The following is a 25,806-nucleotide window of genomic DNA, read 5'->3' as shown; positions in this document are numbered from 1 at the left end:
AGAAAAACAATGGTGTGCTTGGTTTTAACATTACTTTATTCTTTCATGAGTTATTTACAAGTTATGGGTGACATTATGGGTGTCAGGTCCGAGCATTCCTAGATGAACAGTTTCCTGGAAAGTGGATTGGTCGTCGTGGGCCAGTTGAATGGCCCCCTAGGTCTCCCGATCTGACCCCCTTAGACTTTTATCTTTGGGGTCATCTGAAGGCAATTGTCTATGCTGTGAAGATACGAGATGTGCAGCAACTGAAACTACGGATACTGAAATCCTGTGCTAGCATTTCTTCTGCGGTGTTGCTATCAGTGTGTGAAGAGTGGGAGAAAAGGGTTGCATTGACAATCCAACACAATGGGCAGCACTTTGAACACATTTTATAAGTGGTCGGAAACTTGTAAATAACTCATGAAAGAATAAAGTAACGTTAAAACCAAGCACACCATTGTTTTTCTTGTGAAATTCTCGATAAGTTTGATGTGTCACATGACCCTCTTCCCATTGAAAAAACTAAAGTTGGATACAAAATCGCCGACTTAAAAATGGCCGCCATGGTCAACACCCAGCTTGAAAAGTTTCCCCCCTCCCATATACTAATGTGCCACAAACAGGAAGTTAATATCATCAACCATTCCCATTTTATTTAGGTGTATCCATATAAATGGCCCACCCTGTAGTTAGTATTATTAAGGGATGTACACTGCTAGGTATAATGATACAATATAATATTTCAAAAGAGGTGTTAAGTAAAACCCACAATAGGCATATAGTTAGGAAAAGCAAAAAGTAGTTCCACAGATCAATTATAATAAATATATATATACGTAAAGAGTGAAAACTATTTGAATTCTAATTAGATGGCAATAGATCTCATGTGGTGCACAAGAGTACTTAACCCCTGAAATGTCAGAACGAATTGTAGAAATTTTATAGATAAATGCATTATACGGTGATATAACATAGCACGACAAAATCTCTTGATTTCCAGAGTGGTGCTGAATGGACAGTGGATCAGGCGTCTACTGGAAGGTGTAATATTATACTGCATAAATTCATAGAGAGGTGCTAAATGCAACATGCCTCTATCTAAGAGAAAATATCAATATAATGCAATACCATAAGAAAAAAATCCCTGATGAATATGACCAAGACAACACAGATCCTGAAGGGATCTATGAAAATAACATAGTAATTTGTATGATGTTAGATCTATGACAAGAGGCTAAACAGGCAACAAAACTCCCGTGTATTGGTCCGACAGTTGTCATGAACATGATATTAAAGAGTCTCTGTCACCAGATTATCAAATCCCTATCTCCTATTGCATGTGATCGGCGCTGCAATGTAGATAACAGTAAAGTTTTTTGTTTTTTTTAAAAACGATAATTTTTGGCTAAGTTATGAGCAATTTTATATTTATGCAAATGAGCCTTTCTAATGGACAACTGGGCGTGTTTTCTCTTATTTACAACTGGGCGTGTATTGTGTTTTTAGCAACTGGGCGTGTTTACTTCTTTCTCTGCACAATCACACTGTGCTGTGGATCATGCTGGGCTGGAACAATGAGAAGTGTATGATGCTGATTGGTCACTGATTGGTCAGCGTCATACACTTCTCTGTACAATGCCCAGTTGGTAAAAAGTAAAAACACGCCCTGTTGTCCATTGAGAAACTCATTAGCATAAATCTAAACTAGCTCATAACTTGCTCAAAAATTATCGTTTTTCAAAATAAAAACCACTGTTATCTACATTACAGCGCCAATCAGATTATGTAGGAGATAGGGCACTTATAATTGGGTGACAGAACCTCTTTAAGCTTCTTGTCATAAATCATACAAATGAGATTCTGTAGCAGGTGCATGGATTTCTACAAGCCCCTATTCAGAGTAATGTCAGTCGTGGAAATTTCTGCTACAAATCTGGGGTATAGAAATATACCCTAATAATTTTCAGGCTATGTTCACACGAAGGAATTTTTGCAGCAGAATTCACCACAAAATTCCACCTCCCATTCATTTCAATGGGTGGTGGACGCTACTTTGTCCCGCTAGCTGATTTTTTCAGCTAGCGGACAAAAGACGCATCCTGCCCAATCTTCGGGCGGATTACACCCAAACCCCCCATTGAAGTGAGTGGGAGTAAGGCCTTATGCACACGACCGTGGTGTTTTTCTGGTCCGCAAATTCCAGGACCGTGTTCCGTGGAATGTCATCCGCAGTTCATCCGTATGTAGTCCGCAGTTCATCCGTATATAATCCGCAAAAATGCGGATGAAAAAAAAAAAAAAAAAAAAAGGACTTTGAAACAGGATTCCAAAAGCTTGGTCAAACCCCCTTTAGAAGGTCACATGATCGCTCTGGAGCCATTTCCTGCTGCATTTTCCCTGATCTTTGCTTTGTGCGAGTTCAGTAAGATTGCGCTGCTGATATAGCTGTGGTTTTTGACAGTTTTACTCACTGCGAACATGTCTTCGGATGATGTGGATGATGTACTCCTGTACTGGCTCCTCTCCAGGCGATTTGGACAGCAACCACCAATGCTGGACGAAGAACCGAGGAGGAGGAGGAGATATTGGGTTCACCCCATTATCTCACAACGGCTTAGGAAGGGTCATTTCAACATGCTCTACTCGGACCTGCGGCAGCACCCGGACAAGTTCCTCAGCTACTGCCGTATGTCCGTTCAAAGTTTTGATCGTCTGCTGGCGGACCTTCGTCCTGGACTCATCTTCCAGGACACCACCATGAGACGTTGCATTTCTCCAGAGGAACGCCTGATCGTCACTCTGAGGTAAGAAAACCTAAATCCCCTTCTACGACATGTCTCTACCCTGCAAACAATATTAGTATAGTTGTCCCCTGTTCATATTGCCGCCTTGCCAGCGTGCTGCAGATATTTTTCCTGTCTGTGCATATTTTGATATATATGTTTTTGTTTTTTTTTACAGATTTCTTGCTACCGGCAACTCCTTTGCCTCCCTACATTTCCAGTTTCTGCTGGGGTGCTCCACTATTTCCAAGATTGTCAGGCTTACCTGCGAAGTCATCTGGCAGCAACTTCGAGCAGCAGTTATGCCAAAGCCCAAGCCAGAGGACTGGATTCGGATTGCCGATGGCTTCTTCCAATCAGCACAGTTTCCCAACTGTGTTGGTGCGCTGGATGGTAAGCACATCCGCGTAAAAAAGCCTGCTCACTCAGGGTCTCAATATTTTAATTATAAGCAGTTTTTCTCGGTGGTGCTGTTGGCCTTGGCTGACAGTGACTATCGGTTTATAATTGTCGATATTGGGGCCTATGGAAGCTCTGCGGATGCTGGCATCTTCAGGGCTTCCAGAATGGGTGAACGGCTAGCTTCTAACCAGCTCGACCTTCCGGAACCTAGACAGCTTCCAGGATCTACAGGACCACCAGCACCCTTTGTCATTGTGGGTGATGAAGGTTTCGGACTGTCCCCTCACCTGATGCGTCCATTCCCTAGGCGTGGCTTAGATGAACAGAGGCGCATTTTTAACTACCGCCTTACACGTGCAAGACGGTATGTGGAGTGCGCCTTCGGAATTCTAAGCAGCAAGTGGCGTGTGTTCCAGAGCTCCATTCAGTTGAATCCTGGAAATGTGACAAAGGTTATCCAAGCCTGTGTTGTCCTCCACAATTTTCTGAGGATTCATGAGTCGGCAGTGGACGCAGAGCTGGACCATTTCTCTACTAATTACATCCCTTTGGACTACACACCACATAGAAGACCTGGAGTGTCTGGACTGGCAGTCCGTAATTTGTATACAGACTATTTTGTATCACCTGAGGGAGCAGTTCCTTGGCAAAGGGATGTGCTTTGTCTGCCAAATTAAAATGTGAGAGGGACTGTTGTATTTCCGGTTTATGTTACAAATGTTAGTAGTTAAATTTGCAGTAGTAGGTAGAGTAGGGACTCGCAAGAGAATGAGGACCCTTGACGCGGGTTGCGAGCTAATGTATTTCTGTTTTTTTTTTTTTTAATTCTTGATTAAAAAAAAAAAAAAAGATTGTTTTCATTTGGCAGAAATGCAGACCAATACCTCATTATGTTTTTCAATAATAATAAAGACAAACACATAATTAACTAGAAACGTATTTTATTTCTTGCATAAAATAGTGTCAACAAACATTACCAAAACTATGTTATATAACTAAATTATAAATTGTAAAATGATTGCGAAGGTGCAGGTTCATGATGTGATCGTGGAACTGCCTCCCCCTGCTGCATTTGCCCATACTGTTGCTGAGAAGGTCCTGGCATGCCATAAACCACTCGATCTTGACTGAATAGCGGCATTGAGTCTACATATGACGGATGATGGATGCCTTGCGCGGTTGCTGCAGGTGCTGGAGGGACAGAGTTGTAGGTGCTTGCATCACACCCCCGTCGATGAAACTCGATGGCCTGATGCATTGCACGTGGGTCCGGATGTGTCGCAAATATCTCCACGACTTCCATTAGTGCTGTTTGGCACCTTATCTGTCTTGAAATTGGCACTCTTTTGAGAATATTAGAAAGAGCGCGACAGAAGGTGCCCTCTTCCGTTTCTGTAGCTCTTTTCTCCAAGTGCTCTAATACGCGCAAGTCGACTTCCTGCCTTGGCTCTGTACGCGTTGGACCTTTGGCAGAACGTCGACGTTTACCTCGGGGTAGAATTTCTTCGTCCGCGGTACAGACTGGATTCTCCGCTGTTGTTGGTTCTGCTGGCACAGGAGTGGAAGTGGACCTAGCAGTCCCCAAAGCTACGTCAGGCTCTTCAATTTGCGTCACATCAGAGTCTTCATCTTCCTCCAGATTATCCTTGGTTCTGTTTGAAAATAAAAACATAATGTTAGGGATTTTTTGTAGTAATTTAACGTCATGTCTACAGCTGGTCAAATAAACTATGTATGCATCACTACATGCAGAGCCCTAACTAGGAAAGACAGGGCCGCATAGCAAAGTTTTAACTGGGGCCATCCCTCCACTGGGTGTCACCCCCCCTTGTAGATAGTGCCTTTTTTGCTGCCCCCACCCCTGTAGATAACGCCATACAGCCCCACACTGTACACTGTATGGCATTATCTTACGGGGTACTATATGGCGTTATCTATAGGGGGACTGTACGGCGTTATCTAGTGAGGGGGCTGTATGCCGCTAACGCCATACAGGCCCACCTCCCCGCCCCCCGGACAAATGCCACCTATAGTGTGTCCTACAAATACATGCCTTATCGCTGGCAGCGATAGGGTGAAGGGGGGACTGAAAGTACCCTTAAGTTCTGCCGTCTGCACATCTACCAAAAATTGAAAGGAGCGCTGGTTATGTATGCGCACAAGCACGACTTTGGCTCCATTCATTTTGACGGAGGAGGCGAAAGTACCAGGTTTGGGATGGAGAAGTTCAGGGTACTTTCTGTCCCCCGTTCTCCCTGTCAATGCCAGCGATCACACATGTATCCCCTAGTCAGTGGTTAGGGGATACATGTCTGTTGTTTAATGTCAGAGCGGGGAGATACTTCCCTGCTCAGCCGTAGTGTTCAGTTGCGTCCCGCTGTAGCAGTCATAGCGGCTGCTAGCGTAGCCTCCGGACATGGTGGAGTCCCCTCATGTCGCGGTCCCCGTTGCAGTCGCTACGGCTGCTACAGCGGTACTTACACGACTGGCTACATGGGCAGACTACAATGATCAAAGTATATAAGCAATACTTACGGGCCAACCTGCATTACATCAAGAAGAAACGAAAGCTGTTTTGTGTACATGTACGGCTTTTTTTTCAGACGTCCGTCTCCGCTCTTCCCCTTGTCATTAATCTCCCTCTTGAATTGGTCTCGGCACGTGTTCCAGCGTGTTTTGACGTTTTCGACTATGATATAAAATAAACCAATCACAGATCAACATTTTAGAAGAGTACATTACTAGATATTAGGAAATGTTGTTTATTATTTGAAAATGATGCTGCAAATTTTTGTGGTTTACGCAACAAATCTGCACCTACATTTGTATATTTGACAGGTAATTCCAACGTTGCAGAAAATCCAGCAGACTTGCCATGTGCACACACGACAGCGTCCGTAACGGCTGAAATGACGTTGCTGGTTTCAGGAGAAAACATCACCCGTAATTTCAGGCGTAAAGGCATTGTCAACGCTATTGCGTATTGTCAACGCTATTGCGGCGTATTTAGCGTGTGTAATAGAGGTCAAACACCCCAGAATTACGTCCGTAATTAGTGTGTGGGAACATACCCTCATAGTGACATGTCACGTTTTGATCGGTGCTGTTCAGAGCCATGAGACCCCCACAATCTCACGTGCACTTCTGCAGCTTCATTTCAGCGATTGGTGGGTGATCCAACTGCCAACAATCAAAACGTCAGGCATGTCATTATGACATGACAGGAGTTCTCTGAAAACGCATCAAGTTGTGAAACTTACCCATGCGCTTCTTTTGCACTTTGGTTGCCTTCTCCCACTCAGGATGCACCTCACTGCAGACCTCCTGCCAGGCAAGATCTTTCATATTCCTGTCTGCATACTCTTCCACCCGCTTATTCCACAGACAGGGCTTGTGCTGGACCAGGATGATTAGTCTCTCTACGTTTATTGAAGCCATGCTGCTCTCTGCTGCTCTCTGCTGCTCTCATGTACTCTCTCCAGACTTCACGACGACAGAAGTCTTTCCCGGTCGACGCCTAGCACACTTCCGGACAATCCGCAAACTGCGGATGACACACGGCGGTGTATCCGCAATTTCCACGGGCCCATTGACTTCTATTGGCATGTCCGCACCGCATTTGCGGCCCAAAATAGGACATGTCCGTAGTTTCTGCGGCACGGATGTGCGGACATGCGGAGACCCGTGAAAACACGGATAGTGTGTATGGGCCCATAGAAATGAATGGGTCCGCAATTCTCCCGTGGATTTGCGGGGGAATTGCGGACGCAAAAACACGGTCGTGTGCATGAGGCCTAAGAATCTTCTAATTCTGCGGCGGATTTTGCAGCGGGACCCGCCAAGCAAAATCCACCATGTGAATATAGCCTCAGAGTTGGGAGTTTGCTACAATTGTATGCAGCCTAGGCAACATTCTATGTATGTAAACAAGAATTTTATGTACCCACCAATAGCATGCAGGAATTGAAACAAAAATTAGCATATTTGTCAATATAAGTACTAGTTTTCTGGCACAATTGCATTGAAAAGAATGAGTTGAGGCTGAATGCTATATTTATCAAGCTCTCGACATCTTTTTTGCCACATTATAAGAGGATGTGGCTTGCAAGTCATATGCCGTACAACTTATTTACAAAAAAAGGTCTCTTTTTCCACACAGAAAAATGGTGATAGGCGCCGCCAGGTGCATAATTGAACATAGATAGCAACCCTAGCGTTACCTATTCATGCGCTGTTTAGCTGGGGGCCTGACACGCCTTATTCATTCTACTCTAAACTATGTCATTGTAGGAAATAAAATACACATGACTTCTAAAAACTAAATATTTTTTTATGGGATTTGTAGTAAAACCAACATATGCATCACAAAAATACCAAAGGAAATGTTATGCCTGCAGTGTACTCGCATTCCCTGCTAAATAGCAATCATTTGTTCCGTGTAATTCTGGCATCAGTTATTTTCTAATTATTTATTCAGGAGGTTCCTGCACAAGATTTCCTCGTTCTGAGAATAGTAGAGCTGTCGTTCTGCGGCAATATGAATAGCCAGGAACAGGTTGTACTACCTGCTATATAAAGGGTATATATCCCACACTCTGACTTGCTGCATATTTACCATATTAAAAATTGCACCATAGTTTTGTTAACCCCTTTAGGACACAGCCTGTTTTGGCCTTCAGGACACAGCCGATTTTTTCAAATCTGACGTGTCACTTTATGTGCTAATAACTCCGGAACGCTTTTACCTATCCAAGCGATTCTGAGATTGTTTTCTCGTGACATATTGTACTTTATGTTAGTGAAAAAAATTTGGTCGATAAATTCAATATTTATTTGTGAAAAACTTCAAATTTTAGCAAAAATTTGCAAAAATTAGCATTTTTCTAAATTTAAATGTATTTGCTTGTGAAACAGATAGTAATACCACACAAAATAGTTACTAGTTAACATCCCCCATATGTCTACTTTATGTTTGCATCATTTTTTTTCACGTACTTTTATTTTTCTAGGACGTTACGAGGCTTAGAACTTTAGCAGCAATTTCTCATATTTTCAATAAAATTTCAAAAGGCTATTTTTTCAGGGACCAGTTCAGTTCTGAAGTGGCTTTGAGGGCCTTATATATTAGAAAGTCCCCATAAATCGCCCCATTTTGAAAACTGCACCCCTCAAGGTATTCAAAACCACATTCAGAAAGTATTTTAACTCTTTAGGCGTTTCACAGGAATTAAGGCAAAGTAGAGGTGAAATTTACAAATTTTTTTTTTTTTGCCGAAATTCATTTGTAACAAAAAAAAATCTGTAACACAGAAGGTTTTACCAGGGAAACGCAACTCAATATTTATTGCCCAGATTCTGCAGATTTTAGAAATATCCAACATGTGGCCCTAGTGTCCTAATGGACTGAAACACAGGCCTCAGAAGCAAAGGAGCACCTAGTGGATTTTGGGGCCTCCTTTTTTTAGGATATATTTTAGGCACCATGTCTGGTTTGAGGAGGTCTTGTGGTACCTAAACAGTCGAAACCCCAAAAAAGTGACCCCATTTTGGAAATTACACCCCTCAAGGCATTTTTCTAGGGGTATAGTTAGCATTTTGACCCCACAGTTTTTTTGCAGAATTTAGTGGAATTAGTCTGTGAAGAAGAAAATCACCTATTTTTCTGTGGAAACATAGAATTTTTTCATTTTTACAAGGAATAAAGGAGAAAAAGCCACCCAACATTTGTAAAGCAATTTCTCCCGATTACGGCAATACCCCATATGTGGTCGTAAACTGATGTTTGGACCCACAGCAGGGCTCATAAGGGAGGGAGCGCCTTTTGGATTTTGGAGCGCAGATTTTTGCTGGATTGGTTTTCTGTGCCATGTCGGGTTTGCAACGCCCCGGAGGGACCAGAACAGTGGAAACCCCCCAAAAGTCACCCTATTTTGGAATCTACACCCCTCTAGGGGTATAGTGAGCATTTTGGCCCCTCAGGATCTTTTTTAGAGCTAAGGTGACCAAAAAACAGCAATTTTGGCGCTTTAAATTCTTTATTTATTACAGCGTTCACCGTGCGCAATAAATTACGTTTTAATTTATTCTGCCGGTCGGTACGATTACGCCGATACCATATGTGTATAGTTTTTTTAACGTTTTGCAGCGTTTGCACAATAAAATTAAGTTTCTATAAAATAATTTATTTTCTGGGACACGCTATTCTGAGCCGTAACTTTTTTATTTTTTCGTCAAAAAAGCTGTGGGAGGTCTTGTTTTTTGCGGGACCATTTTGGGGTAAATGCGACTTTTTGATCACTTTTTATTCTATATCTTGGGAGGGGTGGTGACCAAAAAATAGCGATGCTGACAGTTTTCCGTTTATTTTGTTTGCTGCGTTCACCATGCGGAAAAATTAACATTATAGTTTCATAGTTTGGGCTGTTACGAACGCGGCGATACCAAATATGTGTACTTTTTTTTAACGTTTTCATTTTTTCCCTATAATAAATGACTTATTATAGGAAAACAAAACCTTTTATTTTTACACTTTTATAAAACATTTTTATTAACTTTTTTTTACTTTTTACACTTTATATTTTTGTTAACTTTTTTTTTACTTTTTACACTTTCTTTTTTTACCTGCAGCTTTGATCGCTGCTAGAATACATTACACTACCTAGGTAGTGTAATGTATTCCAACTGTCAGTGTGACGTCACAGTCACTCTGACAGTTGGTCTACGAGGATCAGCAGAGGCTGATCCTCATAGGCTGACATACATGGCAGACCTGGGGGCCGTTGTCTGGCCCTCGGGTGCCATCACAAGCATCAGAAGCCCCCACGATTGCATGGGGGCTGCTGATGCGCTACAAACCCGCTACATGCGGAGATCGCAATCGAGCCCCGCATGTAACGGGTTAATTGCCGAAATCAGCGGCGATGAGCCGCTGATCGGCAACACTGGAGAGTGTCAGCTGTCGGGGACAGCTGATCTCCAAGTTCCCGATGCACGCTGTCGCCGACAGTGTGCATCGGGAACGGCACAGTGACTTTGTCACTCTGACAGGAAGCCTATCAGGACCAGCCGAAGGTTGGTCCTGATGGGCTTCCGTCCATGGCAGACCCAGAAGCCATTGTTTGGCTTCCGTTTGCCATACTAACTATCGGCAGACCCAGCGATTTCGGACCGGGGTCTGCCGATATGCTAGAAACCCCTAAAATTCGGCGATTGCACCCGATCGCCGAATTTAAGGGGTTAATTCGCCGAAATCAGCGGCAAAGGACCGCTGGCCGGCAAGTGGTGAGTGTCAGCTGTCGGCGACAGCTGACCTCCCGGTTCCCGGTGCACACTGTCGCCGACAGTGTGCACCGGGAAAAACTCAGTAACTATACGTCCTCATGCGGGAAGTAACCTCCCGCAACGACGGACAGTTACGTCCTGGTGCGGGTAGGGGTTAAAGAGTCTATGTTATTATGCAAACCTTCTCTCACTTACTGTATTTCTGAGCCTGGGGATAGTTCAAGGTCTCATGCACATGGCCATATTACGGCTCCGCACAACCTCCGAGTTGTACAGAGCCGTAATATGGCACCCATTCAACTGTATGTCTCCAATTTCATACAAAGGCATACAGAGATTTTTCTATCGATTACATACAAATTTGACAGCTTAGTGTACTTCTCAAGCTCTCCATTATTGACCCTGCATCTCGAAGGCCTGCATCTCAAAGGCCATAATATTGCTTTATACAGGGACAGTATATTTACAGTGACTTTAAACCAATGGCTCTTCATACAGATGTTGGCAGGGCAGCAAGTTAGGCCGTTTTTATGTGCAAGACCACTCTGCGTATTTATTTTCTTGGATTATTGAGGGTAATTGTTTTTTTTAGATTACACCTTGAGCTTGGTTTCTCAACATATTTTCTTTGGCACAGCCACTTTGTGAAGGCAGGAACATTTAACCCCTTAATGCCACATACAGTGACAGTGCTTTTATGGTACCAGAAGCAAGTAGTTATCGACCAGAATTAATATACATGTACAGCAGAGTGATGACTCGGGCACAAAAGCTGTGATTGACAGCCAACTTCCCACAGCAACGGCCTAGATTAGAATTAACATTATTGACCACTGCATGTAAGGTGTTAAAGGGGTTCAACAAGTTATCTCCAACCTCTGCTGGCATTCAAGCGATTTAAACAAAGAGATGTGGTCTCCCTTTGTACTCTAATAGCCAACCCAGACAATGCAATCACGGGCCCGATGGTAAAATATGGCAGCCGGGGGCCTATCTAGATGCATATCAGGCATGCCTTAGGCATGGCCAGATAGGTGGCTGTCAGTTTTTACTGACAGGCAATTATGCCTTAGGATACAAAAGGTATTCCAAAGCATTATATGTTAAAAGTAAAATTCATATGTAAAAGATATGTAAAATTTAATAAAGGTATTAAAAAAAGTCAGACAAATAAAAGAAAGAATAAACACTTCTTTCCATGATAATTACTTTTATTGAATAAAAGTAATCAAACATGAAAAACTATACATGCAGTATTTGGTATTCCTGTAACAACCTTTATAATGAAGTTAAAGAATAAAAAAATTACCACATTGGGTGCATCCTTAAGGGATTTAAAAGCATCTTCAACTGTCTTTTGACTATAAAATAAGAACTGTTCACATGTTCAAGATTATACAAAATTTTGGCCCGAATTCCACTTTAAAATCCTCAGCAAATCCGACAACAATCCGCATCCCATGCATGTGAATGGGGTTTCCGCAACCCATTGTCTCCCTGCCTTGCTGCTTACTCTTGTAGGCAGGTCCGGTGTTAGGGCCCCCTGCCTACTATAGCAGCCATAGCGGCTGCTTCGGGTCCAGCGGCATGGGGAGATCCACGATCGACTAGGGGGCTGTGTGGCACTAGACAGGGGAGGGCTGTGTGGCACTATACAGGGGGAGGGCTGTGTGGTGCTATCTACCAGGCGGGCTCTGTGGCACTGTACGAGGGGGCTGTGTGGCACTATCTACAAGAGGGTGCTGTGTGTGGCACTATGTACGAGAGGGGGGCTGTGTGTGGCACTGTCTACAGGGGGCTGTGTGTGGCACTGTCTACAAGAGGGGAGCTGTGTGTGGCACTATCTACAAGAGAAGGGGCTGTGTTTGGCACTATCTACAAGAGAAGAGGCTTTGTGTGGCACTATCTACAAGAGGGGGGGGGCTGTGTTTGGCACTATCTACAAGAGAAGGGGCTGTGTGTGGCACTATATACAAGAGGGGGCTATGTGTGGTACTATGTACAAGAGGGGGCTGTGTGTGGCACTATCTACAGGGGGCTGTGTGTGGCACTATTATTATTGTGGGGCCTAAAGGGGGTACTATTATAGTGTGTGGCACCGAGGGGGAATTATTTCCATCTGGGGCACTATAGATGGTGAGGGTTTTGTAGAGGGTGGGGCGGTGCTACAAAAGCGAAAATCCTAGGATGATTGTGTTTTCAAATTCTGCAGGGGCGATTTGTAGTTGGGAGAAGGCGTCAGGGTAAGCTTGGCCAGATGAAGAAGAAAAAGAAAAATGAGCGACTCCAATCTGAGATGTCACTGGTGAGTCACCGGATTTCACTGTATTGTATTAAAGGAGTTTTCCCATCTTAGTCATTTATGGCATATGCACAGGAAATGCCAAAAATGTCTGATAGATGCAGGTCCCAGCTCCACTACCCGCAGCTTTATCTAGAACTGATTGCAAAATCCAGGCGGAGACCAGTGGAGAGAGGGTCACACGTGCGTGCAGCTCTCTCTATTCTAAATCTATTCTCTCGTATTCTGATACGTGATTCTGTGACCGCACCTCAGATAAAGCAGGTGGGCGGGATAAACTAAAGAAGAATGGAGAACTAGTGGGGAGGGACAAAAGACACATAGAGGGGCGGAATAATTAGTATAGAACAGCCCTGCGTCGTTACGTTGGTCAGTAAGGTATCGACACAGGACTGAGTGCATACTAACTCTCGTGCACGAGCCTGTGTCAATAGAAATAAAGACACAGATGAAAAGCAGGTAGGGTGGATAGGAAGAAATGTGTTCAGATTTAATGCAGACTGTATATTAGGAACTTTATTCAATATTTACATAAGTATAAGTTCCAAAATACTGCTGTGGGAAAGTGGCCTTACAGTGTAGAAGGGGTGAAATCTGCAAGTAGCACATTTAGATTTTCTTGCGGAAATGCTGCTGAAAATGTGCAAACAATGCATTTGTTGGTACCCTTAATCCACATAATACTGCACTAAAATAGTTAACATTACTTCCTCTATTCTATAGTATAATACAAATTTTATTTAGAATGACTACTCATCCAGCATCCAACAATATAATTTAGCAATAGTCCGGCATCTTCAGAATCTAAAGATACGCAAGTGTCAAGTGCATGAATATCAGCAAGAAGGACCCTTGTGTGCTGGGGTTTCACATTGGACAAGCGTGTGCTGAATTATTAGTTTTACTGTATTTTTGATCAACCCTGACCTCTGCTGGGCAGTTGCTATGTATGTAGGATTTTATTTGTTATTTGTTTTTCCTTGTTTAACACATGGCTTTGATTATCCAACAAACTTGCCAAAGGATTATCTGTATATCAGGGATCTGCTGCATGTGTAGGTATATACAATGCATTCGGAAAGTTTTCAGACCCTTTCAATTTCTTCACATTTTGTTGTGTTGAGGCCTTGTGCTAAAATAAAATAAAACGTTTTTCCCCATCATTCTGCACTCAATACCCCATAATGACAAAGTGATAACAGAATATTAGTAATCTTTGCTAATTTATTGAAAAAGAAAAACGAAAATATTGCGTTGCCATAAGTATTCAGACCCTTTACTCAGTACTTAGTTGAAGCACCTTTGGCAGTGATAACAGACTCCTCCTCTTGGGTATGGTGCCACAAAGTCTGCACACCTGGATTTGGGGATATTCTGCCATTCTTCTCTGCAGATCCTCTCAAGCTTTGTCAGGTTGGATGGGACCATCGGTGGACAGCTATTTTCAGGTCTCTCCAGAGAAGTTTGATTGGGTTCAAGTCAGGGCTCTGGCTGGGCCACTCAAGGACATTCACAGATTTGTCCCTAAGCCGCTCCTGTGTTCCCATGGCTGTGTGCTTAGGGTCATTGTCTTGTTAGAAGGTGAACCTTTGGCCATCTCTGAGGTCCAGAGCCCTCTGAATCAATTTTTCCAATAAGAATATTCCTGTACTTTGCTCCATTCATCTTTCCCTCAACCCTGACCAGTATCTCTGTCCCAGCCGCTGAAAAACACACCCACCACATGAGGCTGCCACCACCATGCTTCACTGTAGAGATGGTATTGGGCAGGTAATGAGCAGTGCCTGGTTTCTTCCAGACATGATGTTTAGAATTAAGGCCAAAAAGTTAAAATTATGTTTTCTTCAGACCACAGAATCTTGTTTATCACGATCTGAGAGTCCTTTAGGTGCTTTTTTGCAAACTCCAGGCAGATGTTTCTTTCATGTGTTTTTTTTACTGAGGAGAGATATTTTTTTTGGCCACGTTGCCATATAGCCCAGACTGGTGGAGTGCTGCAGTGATGGTTGGCCTTCTGGAAGTTTCTCCCAACTGAACATAGGATCATTGGAGCTCATCAAGAGTAACAATTGGGTTCTTGGTAACCTCTCTTACCAAGGCCCTTCTCCACCAATTGCTTAGTTTGGTGGGTCGGTCAGCTCTAGGAAGAGTACGGATTATTCCAAACTTCTTCCATTTAAGAATTATGGAGGCCACTGTGCTCTTGGGAAATTTCAGTGCAGCAGAATTTTTTTTTGTACCCTTCTCCAGATTTGTGCCTCCACACAATCCTGTCTGTGAGCTCTACAGGCAGTTCTTTCCTCCTCATGGCTTGGTTTCCGCTCTGATATGCATTGTCAGCTGTGAGCCCTTATATAGACAGGGGTGTGTCTTTCCAAATCATGTCCAATCAAATTAATTTACCACAGGTAAAGAAACATTTCAAAGATGACCCAGAGAAATGGGAGGCACCCAGAGCTAAATTTCAAGTGTCATAGCAAAAGGTCTGAATTCTTATGTCCATGTGAAATTTGAGTTCTTAATTTTCAATAAATGTGCAAAAATTTCTAAAGTTCTGTTTTCACCTAATCATTATTGGGTATTGAGTGCAGAATGATGGGGACTTTCCGAATGTGCTGTATATGCGCTGTATATGTGTATATATATATATATATATATATATATATATATATATATATGTCGTTTGTATATATGGAATGTGCTGATCAAAATTTGATCAGCACATTCCAACAAAATGAAACAAAATGTGTATGCAGGTGCAAGGATGCCTAAGGCTGCAAACCATACAATATACAGAAATGGCGACAGCACTCTGCGACCACTAATGCCACCTAAAAACTATAAATAAATAAATATGCATTGCTGCTGAATCTACTTACAATAGTGAGCACACATTTTGATCAAATAGTGTGAGCCCACCTGCCGCGACAAGGCGACCACTATAAGGTGGGTACCTACACTGCTCATACACCCGGAGCTGGGACTAAGCCTACATATACTTTGGGATGGTAGGAACCAGCATTAAACTAATTAAAATCACTCAGGGCAGAATGTGAGGAGTGCAAAATAAAAAATGGAGGCAGTCAATCCCACATATATACAATACATAAGAGACAACAAAGTTTGATCAGTACATTCCAACAAAATAAAACAAAACGTGTATACAGGTGCAAGGAAGCCTAAGACTGCAAACAATATAATATCCAAAAATGGCGACAGCACTCTGCGAACACTAATACCACCTAAACACTATAAATAAATATGTATTGCTGCTACATTTACTTACAAAAGTGAGGTACTCCCATTTTGATCAAATTGTGAGAGCCCAACTGCCACATCAAGACTACATCTTTTAACTGGGTCCCTACCTAAAAATACACTCGGGGTAGGAATTGTCCATATATGTGACGTCAGTACCTTTCCCAGTCACAGCTATTTGGGTAGCGCTCTGCCTGGGGGGGTTTGGGTGACATGTCCCACTGTATGCCTATTAGGAAATTAGTCTTTCCGTGGCAGGTGAGCTCACACAATTTGATCAAAATGTATGCTAAGAACCTCACTTTTGTAAGTAAATGTAGCAGTAATACAAATGTATTTATATATAGTTTATTAGGTAGTCTTAGCGTTCACAGAGTGCTGTTGCAATATTTGTTTCTTTACATGTTGTCATGAACAAATACACAGTAAACAGTGAGGTCCCTGCTCTTCCCAAACCTCTGTCCCTACCTACTTGTACGACCCGACCTAAACGACGGCGCACAACTGGGCGGCATTCCCTATACTGGTAGGAGTGAAACTGACAAACGGATAAGACCAAGACAGTACGAAATAACAAAGGGTCACGTGGGAAGACACGGAGGGAGAGGCAGGGCAATTGCGCCTCGGACAAGTCCGGGCGCAAAAGGCGGAGTCAGGCAGGCAGGGTCAAACCAGGAGAGTGCGGAAAAAAAAAAAGTCAGAAGGCAAAGAAAAGTCAGGAGTCCAGCCGAGGTCAGGTCACAGGAAATCAAAATGCAAGTCACTCAGGGGAGTCTGAAACCAGGGAAAGCACCAGGCAAGGAAATTGTAATTACAGACAAAGGCCTACTATCCTAGGCTGAACTAAATAAGGAGAGGGCGGGAGCTCAGGAACATCAGCCAGGCTTTAATTGGCCTAATGCTCCTGAGCTCCTATTGGCTGCAGACTGCCTCAGTCTGCCAGGCCGGGCGACGCCGAAGTGAGTAACTCTCGATGTCCTGGAGACCGACGGAGCCGCAGGTAGAAAGTACGTGACACATGTATTGTTTGCAGTCACAGAGTGCTGGCACCTTCAAGTTTTTCATTTTGTTAGGCTACATTCACACGACAGTGAAAAACGGACGTGCGACGGCCGTTTTTATAACGCCCGTTACATGGCCATTTTCAGAACAGTCATGTTCTATGGGTGTAGTCACACGGCCATTTTTTTAACGGCCCTATGAATACCAGCCGCCAAAATATAGAACATGTCCTATTTTTGGCCTTTTTCACAGACTACTCCCATAGAAGTCAATAGATCTGTTTTTACTGGCTGTTTTTTAGGAACCAATCCTTGGAACGGCCGGTAAAAACTGATCCTCGCCAAGGACTCCCCGCACACAGCGCTACTTTGAGCACTGAGCCCAGGGAAGCCCTTGACAGCACTGACAATATATGGACAGTGGCATCAGGGGCACCCTCTGACCCCCCCTGTAGAGAGCACCCCTCATGTAGATAATACCTCCTGTAGATAGCACCACCCCACCAGTAGGTAGCACCCCCTGCCTGTAGATAGCAAAAAAATAAAATAAACACCCCCTAGATAGCATCACCACCACTGTAGCTCCCTGTAGGAGCGGAAACCCTGGCGGCCAGACCCCACTCTGGTCGGGGATTCCGCTCCTGGAGAAGCCCCTAGCGTCACTATCCATATACGGACAGTGACGTCAAGGGGTTACTCCTGGAACGGTATCCCCGGCCAAAGCGCTGCCGACAGCAGGGAATTCCGCTTTTAGAGAAAGCCTCTGACGTCACTGTCCATATATGGACAGAGACTTCAGGTGCACCATCTATGAGCGGAATCCCCGGCCAAAGCGCTACCGACAGCAGGAAATTCCGCTTTTAGAGAAAGCCTCTGACGTCACTGTCCACATATGGACAGAGACATCAGGTGCTCCGTTTACACCGCGTTCCAAATTATTATGCAAATGTTATTTTTCGCTGATTTTCCTAAATAGTCGATGCATATGACAGTCAGTATAATGTTCAAGCCATCAACCGTTGGAGTATAATGTAAATTTTATTGAACAAATCTCCTAATGATAACAGATTTTTTTTTAGAAGTAAAAAACTCAAAATGCACTGTTTCTGTAAAGGATCTGCCAGACATAGCTTCTGTGTCGACGCCCGTGGTTAATCAGTCTGCATCTGCTCCTAGGTCTGATAGAGTGACTTGATCTGCTACCACTCAGGCTGGTAGGCTGAGGAGTGGGAGAACCTATCACAGCCTGGCCAGACGGTTCTAGCTCCCGCCCTCGGACTATGTATACCTTCATTTGCTTCTTGTCTTTGCCTGTGATTCTCTCTTGTTTCCTGGCTCTGCTGTTCCAGCTATTACTATTGACCTAAGCTTCATTTTGACCCTGGCTTTACTGACTACGCTCCTGCCATGCGTTTGGTACGTCGTACACTCCTGGTTTGACTCGGCTCGTTCACTACTCTTGTTGCTCACGGTGTTGCCGTGGGCAACTGACCCATTTCCCTTAGCTTCTGTGTACCCTTGTCTGTTTGTCCCTCGTGCACGTATTGAGTGTAGGGACCGCCGCCCAGTTGTACGCCGTCGCCTAGGACGGGTCGTGCAAGTAGGCAGGGACTGAGTGGCGGGTAGATTAGGGCTCACCTGTCTGTCTCCTTACCCCGTCATTACATAATCACAGGGCCATATACCTTTTCTACCCTGGTTCATACTACAATGGACCCACTTGAGATCCTGGCTCAGCAAATGCAGGGTCTCTCCCTACAGGTCCAAGCCCTGGCTCAGAGGTGCGACCAGCGTGATGCTAACCAGCTTGTGCCCTCCACCTCACCTCTTGAGCCCCATCTCAAGTTGCCTGACCGGTTCTCAGGGGACCGGAAGACCTTTTTCTCCTTTCAGGAGAGTTGTAGACTCTATTTCGGTCTAAGGCCCCACTCCTCAGGTTCTGAGAGCCAGCAAGTGGGTATAATTGTCTCCCGGCTCCAGGACGGACCCCAAGAATGGGCCTTCTCCTTGGCTCCTGACGTACCTGAACTTTCCTCTGTTGACCTTTTTTTTCCACTCTCAGGCTCATCTATGACGAGACTGACAAGACTGCCTTTGCCGAGAGTCATCTGGTGACCTTACGTCAGGGTAAGAGACCCGTTGAAGAGTACTGTTCTGACTTTAGGAAGTGGTGTGTAGCTTTTCTTGAACGTTTTTGTGCCTTCTCCTCTGGCTCTCCCATGATGGCTTCCGAGGTTCCGTTGCTTTGTTCTTCCATGGAAAACTCGGATGAACCAATGCAACTCGGGGCCTCCGTGTCTCCCCAACAACGTAGAGAGCTCCGCAGGAAGAATGGTCTCTGCTTCTACTGTGGGGATGACAAGCATCAAGTGAACAACTGTCCTAGGCGTAAGAATAAGCAGCCGGAAAACTTCCGCACCTAAGTGACCATCGGGGAGGTCGCTTGGGCGCACAGGTATTTCCCGTAAATATGAAACCTAATAAGATCTTGCTTCCCTTTCAGGTCTCTTTTGAGGGTAGGTCTGCCACCGGCAATGTCTTCATGGATTCAGGGTCTTCTGCTAATATTATGTCTGTGGAATTTGCTATGTCTCTAGCTATGCCATTGATTGATTTGCCTAAACCTGTCCCGGTAGTGGGTATCGACTCCACTCCACTTGCTAATGGTTATTTTACGCAGCATGCCCCTATTTTTGAACTCACTGTTGGCTCCATTCATTTGGAGCAGTGTTCTGTACTGGTGATGCATGGATTATCGTCCGATTTGGTTTTAGGCCTTTCCTGGTTGCAGATGCATAATCCCACATTTAACTGGAGTACTGGGGATCTTACTAAATGGGGTAATAAATGAATGACGTCCTGTTTTTCTGTTCATTTTATTTCTTTCCCTAAACAGGTGAACACTCTACCTAAGTTTATTCAGGACTTCGCTGATGTTTTTTCTAAAAAGGCCTCCGAAGTGTTACCTCCTCATAGAGAATACGATTGCGCTATCAATTTGGTACCAGGAGCTAAACTCCCTAAGGGTAGGATATTTAATCTCTCTTGTCCCGAACGTGAGACCATGAGAGCATATATCCAGGAAAGCCTGGCCAAGGGTTACATTTGCCTCTCTACTTCTCCGGTAGGTGATGGCTTCTTTTTCGTAGGGAAGAAGGATGGTGATCTTAGGCCGTGCATCGACTACCGAAACTTGAATAAGGTCACTGTAAGGAACCAGTATCCCCTTCCTTTGATTCCTGATCTCTTCAATCAGGTTCAGGGGGCCCAATGGTTCTCTAAGTTTGATCTTCGGGGGGGCTTATAACCTTATCCGAGTCAGAGAAGGGGATGAGTGGAAGACTGCGTTTAACACGCCCGAAGGTCATTTCAACCCTTTGGGTTGTGTAATGCTCCTGCGGTCTTCCAGAATTTCATAAATGAGATTTTAAGTGACTACCTGGGGGTATTTCTTGTAGTGTACCTTGATGACATACTTGTGTTTTCCAAGGACTGGTCCTCCCACATTGAGCATTTCAGGAAGGTGCTCCAGGCCCTTCGGGAAAACAAACTCTTTGCTAAATCCGAAAAATGTGTGTTTGGGGTGCAGTAGATACAATTTTTGGGTCAAATCCTCACTCCTAATGAATTCCTCATGGACCCTGCCAAGGTTCAGGCTGTGGCTGAATGGGTCCAACCTGCCTCCCTGAAGGCGTTACAGTGCTTCCTGGGGTTTGCGAATTATTACAGGAGATTCATTGCTAACTTCTCGGTCATCGCTAAGCCTCTTACGGATCTTACTCGCAAAGGTGCTGATCTCCTCCACTGGCCTCCGGAGGCGGTCAAGGCTTTTGAGATCCGTAAGAAGTGCTTTATCTCTGCCCCAGTGCTGATTCAGCCTAACCAAATGGAGCCACTAGGCACCAGGTAACGGTCCTTACCAACCACAAGAATCTGGTCTAGCTAGAATCTGCCCGGAGGCTAAACCCGAGACAAGCTCGATGGGCTTTGTGGTCACCTATAAGGCTGGGTCTAAAAATATTAAAGCTGATGCACTGTCGCTTAGCTTCATGGCCAGCCCTCCTTCGGAGGAAGATCCTGCTTGTGTTTTGCCACCAACGTATAATTATATCCTCTGTTGATTCTGACTTAGTCTCCGAAATTGCGGCTGATCAAGGTTTAGCTCCTGGGAACCTTCCTGAGAACAAGCTGTTTGTTCCCCTGCAATTCCGGCTAAGGGTACTCAGGGAAAATCATGACTCTGCACTATCTGGCCACCCTGGCATCCTGGGTACCAAGCACCTCATTGCTAGAAACTATTGGTGGCCTGAGTTGCCTAAAGACGTTAAGGCCTACGAAATTTATGCTAGGTCCAAGACTCCCAGGTCCCCACCAGCGGGCTTACTATGTTCTTTGCCCATTCCCCAGAGACCTTGGGATTTTATCACCGATCTGCCTCCATCTCAAGGCAAGTCGGTGGTGTGGGTTGTAGTAGACCACTTTAGTAAGATGTGCCACTTTATGCCCCTCAAGAAACTACCCAATGCCAAGACGTTAGCTACCTTGTTTGTCAAACACATCCTGTGTCTCCATGGGGTTCCTGTCAATATAGTTTCTGACAGAGGGGTACAATTTGTTTCATTGTTTTGGAGAGCTTTCTGTAAAAAGTTGGAGATTGATCTGTCCTTCTCCTCGGCCTTCCATCCTGAAACTAATGGCCAAACTGAGAGGACTATTCAGTCTCTAGAACAATATTTAAGGTGTTTTATCTCTGACTGTCAATATGATTGAGTCTTCTTCATTCCCCTCGCCGAATTTTCCCTTAATAACCGGGTCAGTAACTCGTCAGGGGTCTCCCCCTTTTTCTGTCATTTTGGGTTTAATCCACGGTTCTCCTCCGTTTCACCTGGTGGTTCCAACAATCCCGAGGTAGATGTCGTTCATCGGGAACTGTGCACAGTCTGGGCCCAGGTTCAGAAGAACCTAGAGGCGTCCCAGAGCATACAAAAGACTCAGGCAGATAGACGACTTTCTGTTAACCTCTTGTTTGTGGTCGGGGATCTGGTGTGGCTGTCTTCAAAAAATTTGCGCCTTAAAGTTCCGTCCAAAAAATTTGCTCCCCGATTTATAGGGCCATACAAGGTCATTGAGGTCATTAACCCTGTCTCCTTCCGGCTGGAGTTACCCCCGTCTTTTCAAATACACAACGTGTTTCATGCCTCCCTCCTGAAACGCTGCTCCCCGTCCTTGGCTACCTCGGGGAAACCTCCGGTCCCTGTTCTCACCCCTGAAGGGGTAGAATTTGAGGTGGCCAAGATTGTGGATAGCAGGATGGTCCAAGGCTCCCTCCAGTACCTGGTCCATTGGAGAGGACACGGGCCTGAGGAGAGGACTTGGGTACCCGCCCGGGATGTTCACTCTGGTGTATTGCTCAGGAGGTTCCATCTTCGGTTCCCCAATAAGCCAGGTCCACCTAGGAAGGGTCCAGTGGCCCCTCATAAAAGGGGGGGGTGCTGTAATGGATCTGCCAGACACAGCTTCTGTGTTGACGCCCGTGGTTAATCAGTCTGCATCTGCTCCTAGGTCTGATAGAGTGACTCGATCTGATACCACTCAGGCTGGTAGGCTGAGGAGTGGGAGAACCTATCGCAGCCTGGCCAGACGGAGCTAGCTCCCGCCCTCGGTCTATTTATACCTTCATTTCCTGCTCTTCCTTTGCCTGTGATTCTGTCTGGTTTCCTGGCTCTGCTGCTCCTGCTAGTACTATTGACCTCTGCTTTAAATTGACCCTGGCTTTACTGACTACTCTCCTGCTCTGTGTTTGGTACCTCGTACAATCCTGGTTTGACTCGGCTCGTTCACTACTCTTGTTGCTCACGGTGTTGCTGTGGGCAACTGCCTCATTTCCCTTAGCTTCTGTGTACCCTTGTCTGTTTGTCTGTCGTGCACTTATTGAGCGTAGGGACCGTCACCCAGTTGTACGCCGTCGCCTAGGACGGGCCGTGCAAGTAAGCAGGGACTGAGTGGCGGGTAGATTAGGGCTCACCTGTCTGTCTCCCTTCCCCGACATTACACAAGCATTCCAGGAGTTTGGAGATGAAGGGGAGATTAGAGACAGGTCGGTAGTTAGCAGCGCTGGATGGGTCAAGAGTTGTTTTTTTCAGTAATGGGTTTATAATGGCATGTTTAAAAGAGGAGGGAAAGATTCCAGAAGAAAGAGAGAGGTTAAAAATTCTAGTCAGGTGACTAGTAACAGCCGGGGAGAGGGACTGGACGAGGTGTGAGGGGATAGGATCACTAGAGCAGGCAATGGCGGATCATCATAGGGTGTTTTGGGCGGCCGACCAGGGCTCGAGGCTCCCGGGGGGCCCATGGACGCACAAAGTACAATGTAGTTTTGTTGCTTTATTGCAATTGTATATGTCCTGCAAAAGGACCATTAGACATAAGGTCACATGACCTCATCTCTGAAGTTCTTTCTACTGTTTAGAGACCTGCTGGTCACATGACCGCAGGTCCATGAACAGCAGCAAGACTCCACAGAGAAGACTGAGGTGAGCTGCTATGTAAGTATAAGGGCATGGATTTGTTTAAGGAGTCTGTATTTAGGGGGTCTGGTGTGGGGACTGTATTTAGGGGGTATAGTTTGGGGACTGTATTTAGGGGGTCTGGTCTGTATTTAGGAAGTTTGGTGTCTGTATTAGTTCAAGGGGTCTGGGGTCTGTATTTACGGTGTCTGAGTTCTGTATCAGTTTAAGGGGTTTAGGGTTTGTATATTTAGGGGTCCATGTTAGTTTAAGGGGTCTGGGGTCTGTATTTAAGGGTCTGTATTAGTTTGACGTCTGTGGTCTGTATTAGTTTATGGAGTCTATTTAGGGGGCCTGTTCTAGGGTTTGTATTAGTTTAGGGGTCTTTATTTAGGTGTCTGTATTTAGGGGTCTGGTCTGGGATCTGTATTAGATTAGGGGGTCTGGTCTGGTGTCTGTATTACTTAAGGGAGTCAGGTCTGGGGTCATTATTAGTGTAGGGGGTCAGGTTTGGGGTCTGCATTAGTTTGAGGTCGGATCTGTATTTAGGGGGCCTGGTCTAGGGTCTGTATTAGTTTAGGGGTCTTTATTTAGGGGTCTGTATTAGTTTAGGGGATCTAGTCTGGAGTCTGTATTAAGGGAGTCAGGTTTGGGGTCATTATTAGTGTAGAGGGTCGGGTCTGGGGTCTGTATTTAGGGGTCCTGTCTGAGGTCTGTATTTATTTAGGGTGCTTGTTCTGGGGTCTGTATTTGTTTAGGGGGTCTGGTCTGGGGACTGCAATAGTTTAGAAGATCTGGGACTGTATGTATTCTATGATCTAGTCTGGGGTCCAAATTTATTAGTCTGAGTAAAAGGACAGCCCCTTTAATGTATAGTTCTGGGCCTTGGTGTCTAAATTTGTGTGTTTCTATAGAGGCTGGAAATGGCTGCAGAAGTGATGGACAAAGATGTCTCATCAGGAGAAGTCGCCATAACGGTCTGCGTCAGATGGAGAAGAAAAGAAAACCACTCCCATCAGAGAAGACATCACCTGTGAGTCACTGGATCTATAGGGGATCTGTCCCCTCCCCTGACATGTCTGTTGTAGGAAATCCTTGTATTCTACATATCTTTGTGTACCCAGGACTAATAGACAAATGCGTGCTACCATTCCCATTGTCAAGAGGAAGTGTGATACTGTCAGAGATGGTTGGAGACTGTCAGTATATAGGGACTCTGCCCTTAGACAAGGGGAATCGTAACACGCATTTGTCAATGCTCGCACAAAAAGGTGGTGTTCACTATAGACACGGCCGAGCGGCCGTGGAGCAGGGGGCCCAAGTTTGGGGAACAGCCCAGGGCCTATGGTCCACTTAATCCGCCACTGGCTGTGTGCACCATATACAAGGTGGGAGCGCTATGTGGCCCTATATACAAGGGGGGAGCGCTAAGTGGCCCTAAATGCAAGGGGGGAGCACTCTGTGGCCCTTTATAAAAAAGGGGGAGCGCTGTGTGACACTATATATAAGGGGGAGGGCTGTGTAGCACTATATACAAGGGGAGGCTGTGTGGCATTATCCACAGTGGTATGTGTGTGGCGCTCTTTACATGGGGGGCTCTGTGGCGCTATTTACAAGAGGGGGAGGGCTGTATGGCGCTATCTATAGGGGGCTGTGTGTAACGCTCTCTACGGGGGGCATGTGTGTGGTGCTAGCTATAGGGGGGTGTGTGATATATACAGGGGGCTGTGTGTGGCACTTTGTACAGGGGGCTGTGTGTATGTGGTGTTTACAGTGTATGGTATTATTATATTCAGGCGCGCAGTGTTTGATGCTATTATATTTAGGGGCACAGTATGTGGTACCATGATAATTTTATTTTCATTTATAGTTGTGGAAATGTTGGAAAAGTAAGGAGCCGAAGATATCTGAGTGGCAGATTCTGCAGAAATGGGTCATGGCCGGGAGAAGTCGTTATGAGCTCTGAACTGGATGGAGAAGAAAAGAGGAAAAAACTACTAGAATCTTAGACGTCGTCACCTGTGAGTCACTAGATTTATAGAGAATCTGTCACCTCTGCTGACATGTTTATTATAGGAAATCCTTGTATTTCACAAAAAGTCTTTCTGCAGTCCAGGACTGATAGACTATTCCCCTTGTTAGGAGGATGTGTCTCTGCACAGTGTGATACTGTCAGTATGTAGGGACACAGCCCTGTGACAAGGGGAATCGTAACATCCATTTGTTAATGCTTGCCCAAAAAGGTAGTGTTAATAATAGTTACGGGGCGGCGGTGCGGAAGGGGGGCC

The 25,806-nt window shown here is 44.9% G+C and overlaps 1 protein-coding gene across 1 annotated transcript; it reads right to left on the bottom strand.

Moving 5' to 3' along the window:
- Positions 1-4,138: 4,138 nt before the first annotated feature.
- On the bottom strand, positions 4,139-5,846 carry LOC142741095 (uncharacterized). The gene is made up of 2 exons (XM_075850490.1): positions 5,706-5,846; positions 4,139-4,822 (listed from the first exon to the last, which is right to left on the bottom strand). Exons 1-2 carry the CDS (start codon positions 5,753-5,755, stop codon positions 4,171-4,173), a joined length of 702 nt encoding a protein of 233 aa, XP_075706605.1. The 5' UTR covers positions 5,756-5,846; the 3' UTR covers positions 4,139-4,170.
- Positions 5,847-25,806: the final 19,960 nt, after the last annotated feature.

Source organism: Rhinoderma darwinii, chromosome 2 (genome assembly GCF_050947455.1).
Source record: "Rhinoderma darwinii isolate aRhiDar2 chromosome 2, aRhiDar2.hap1, whole genome shotgun sequence".
NCBI classification, from domain to species: Eukaryota; Metazoa; Chordata; class Amphibia; order Anura; family Rhinodermatidae; genus Rhinoderma; species Rhinoderma darwinii.
Note: the sequence above shows the minus strand (reverse complement) of the source record. Positions and strands in the feature narration are given on the sequence as shown.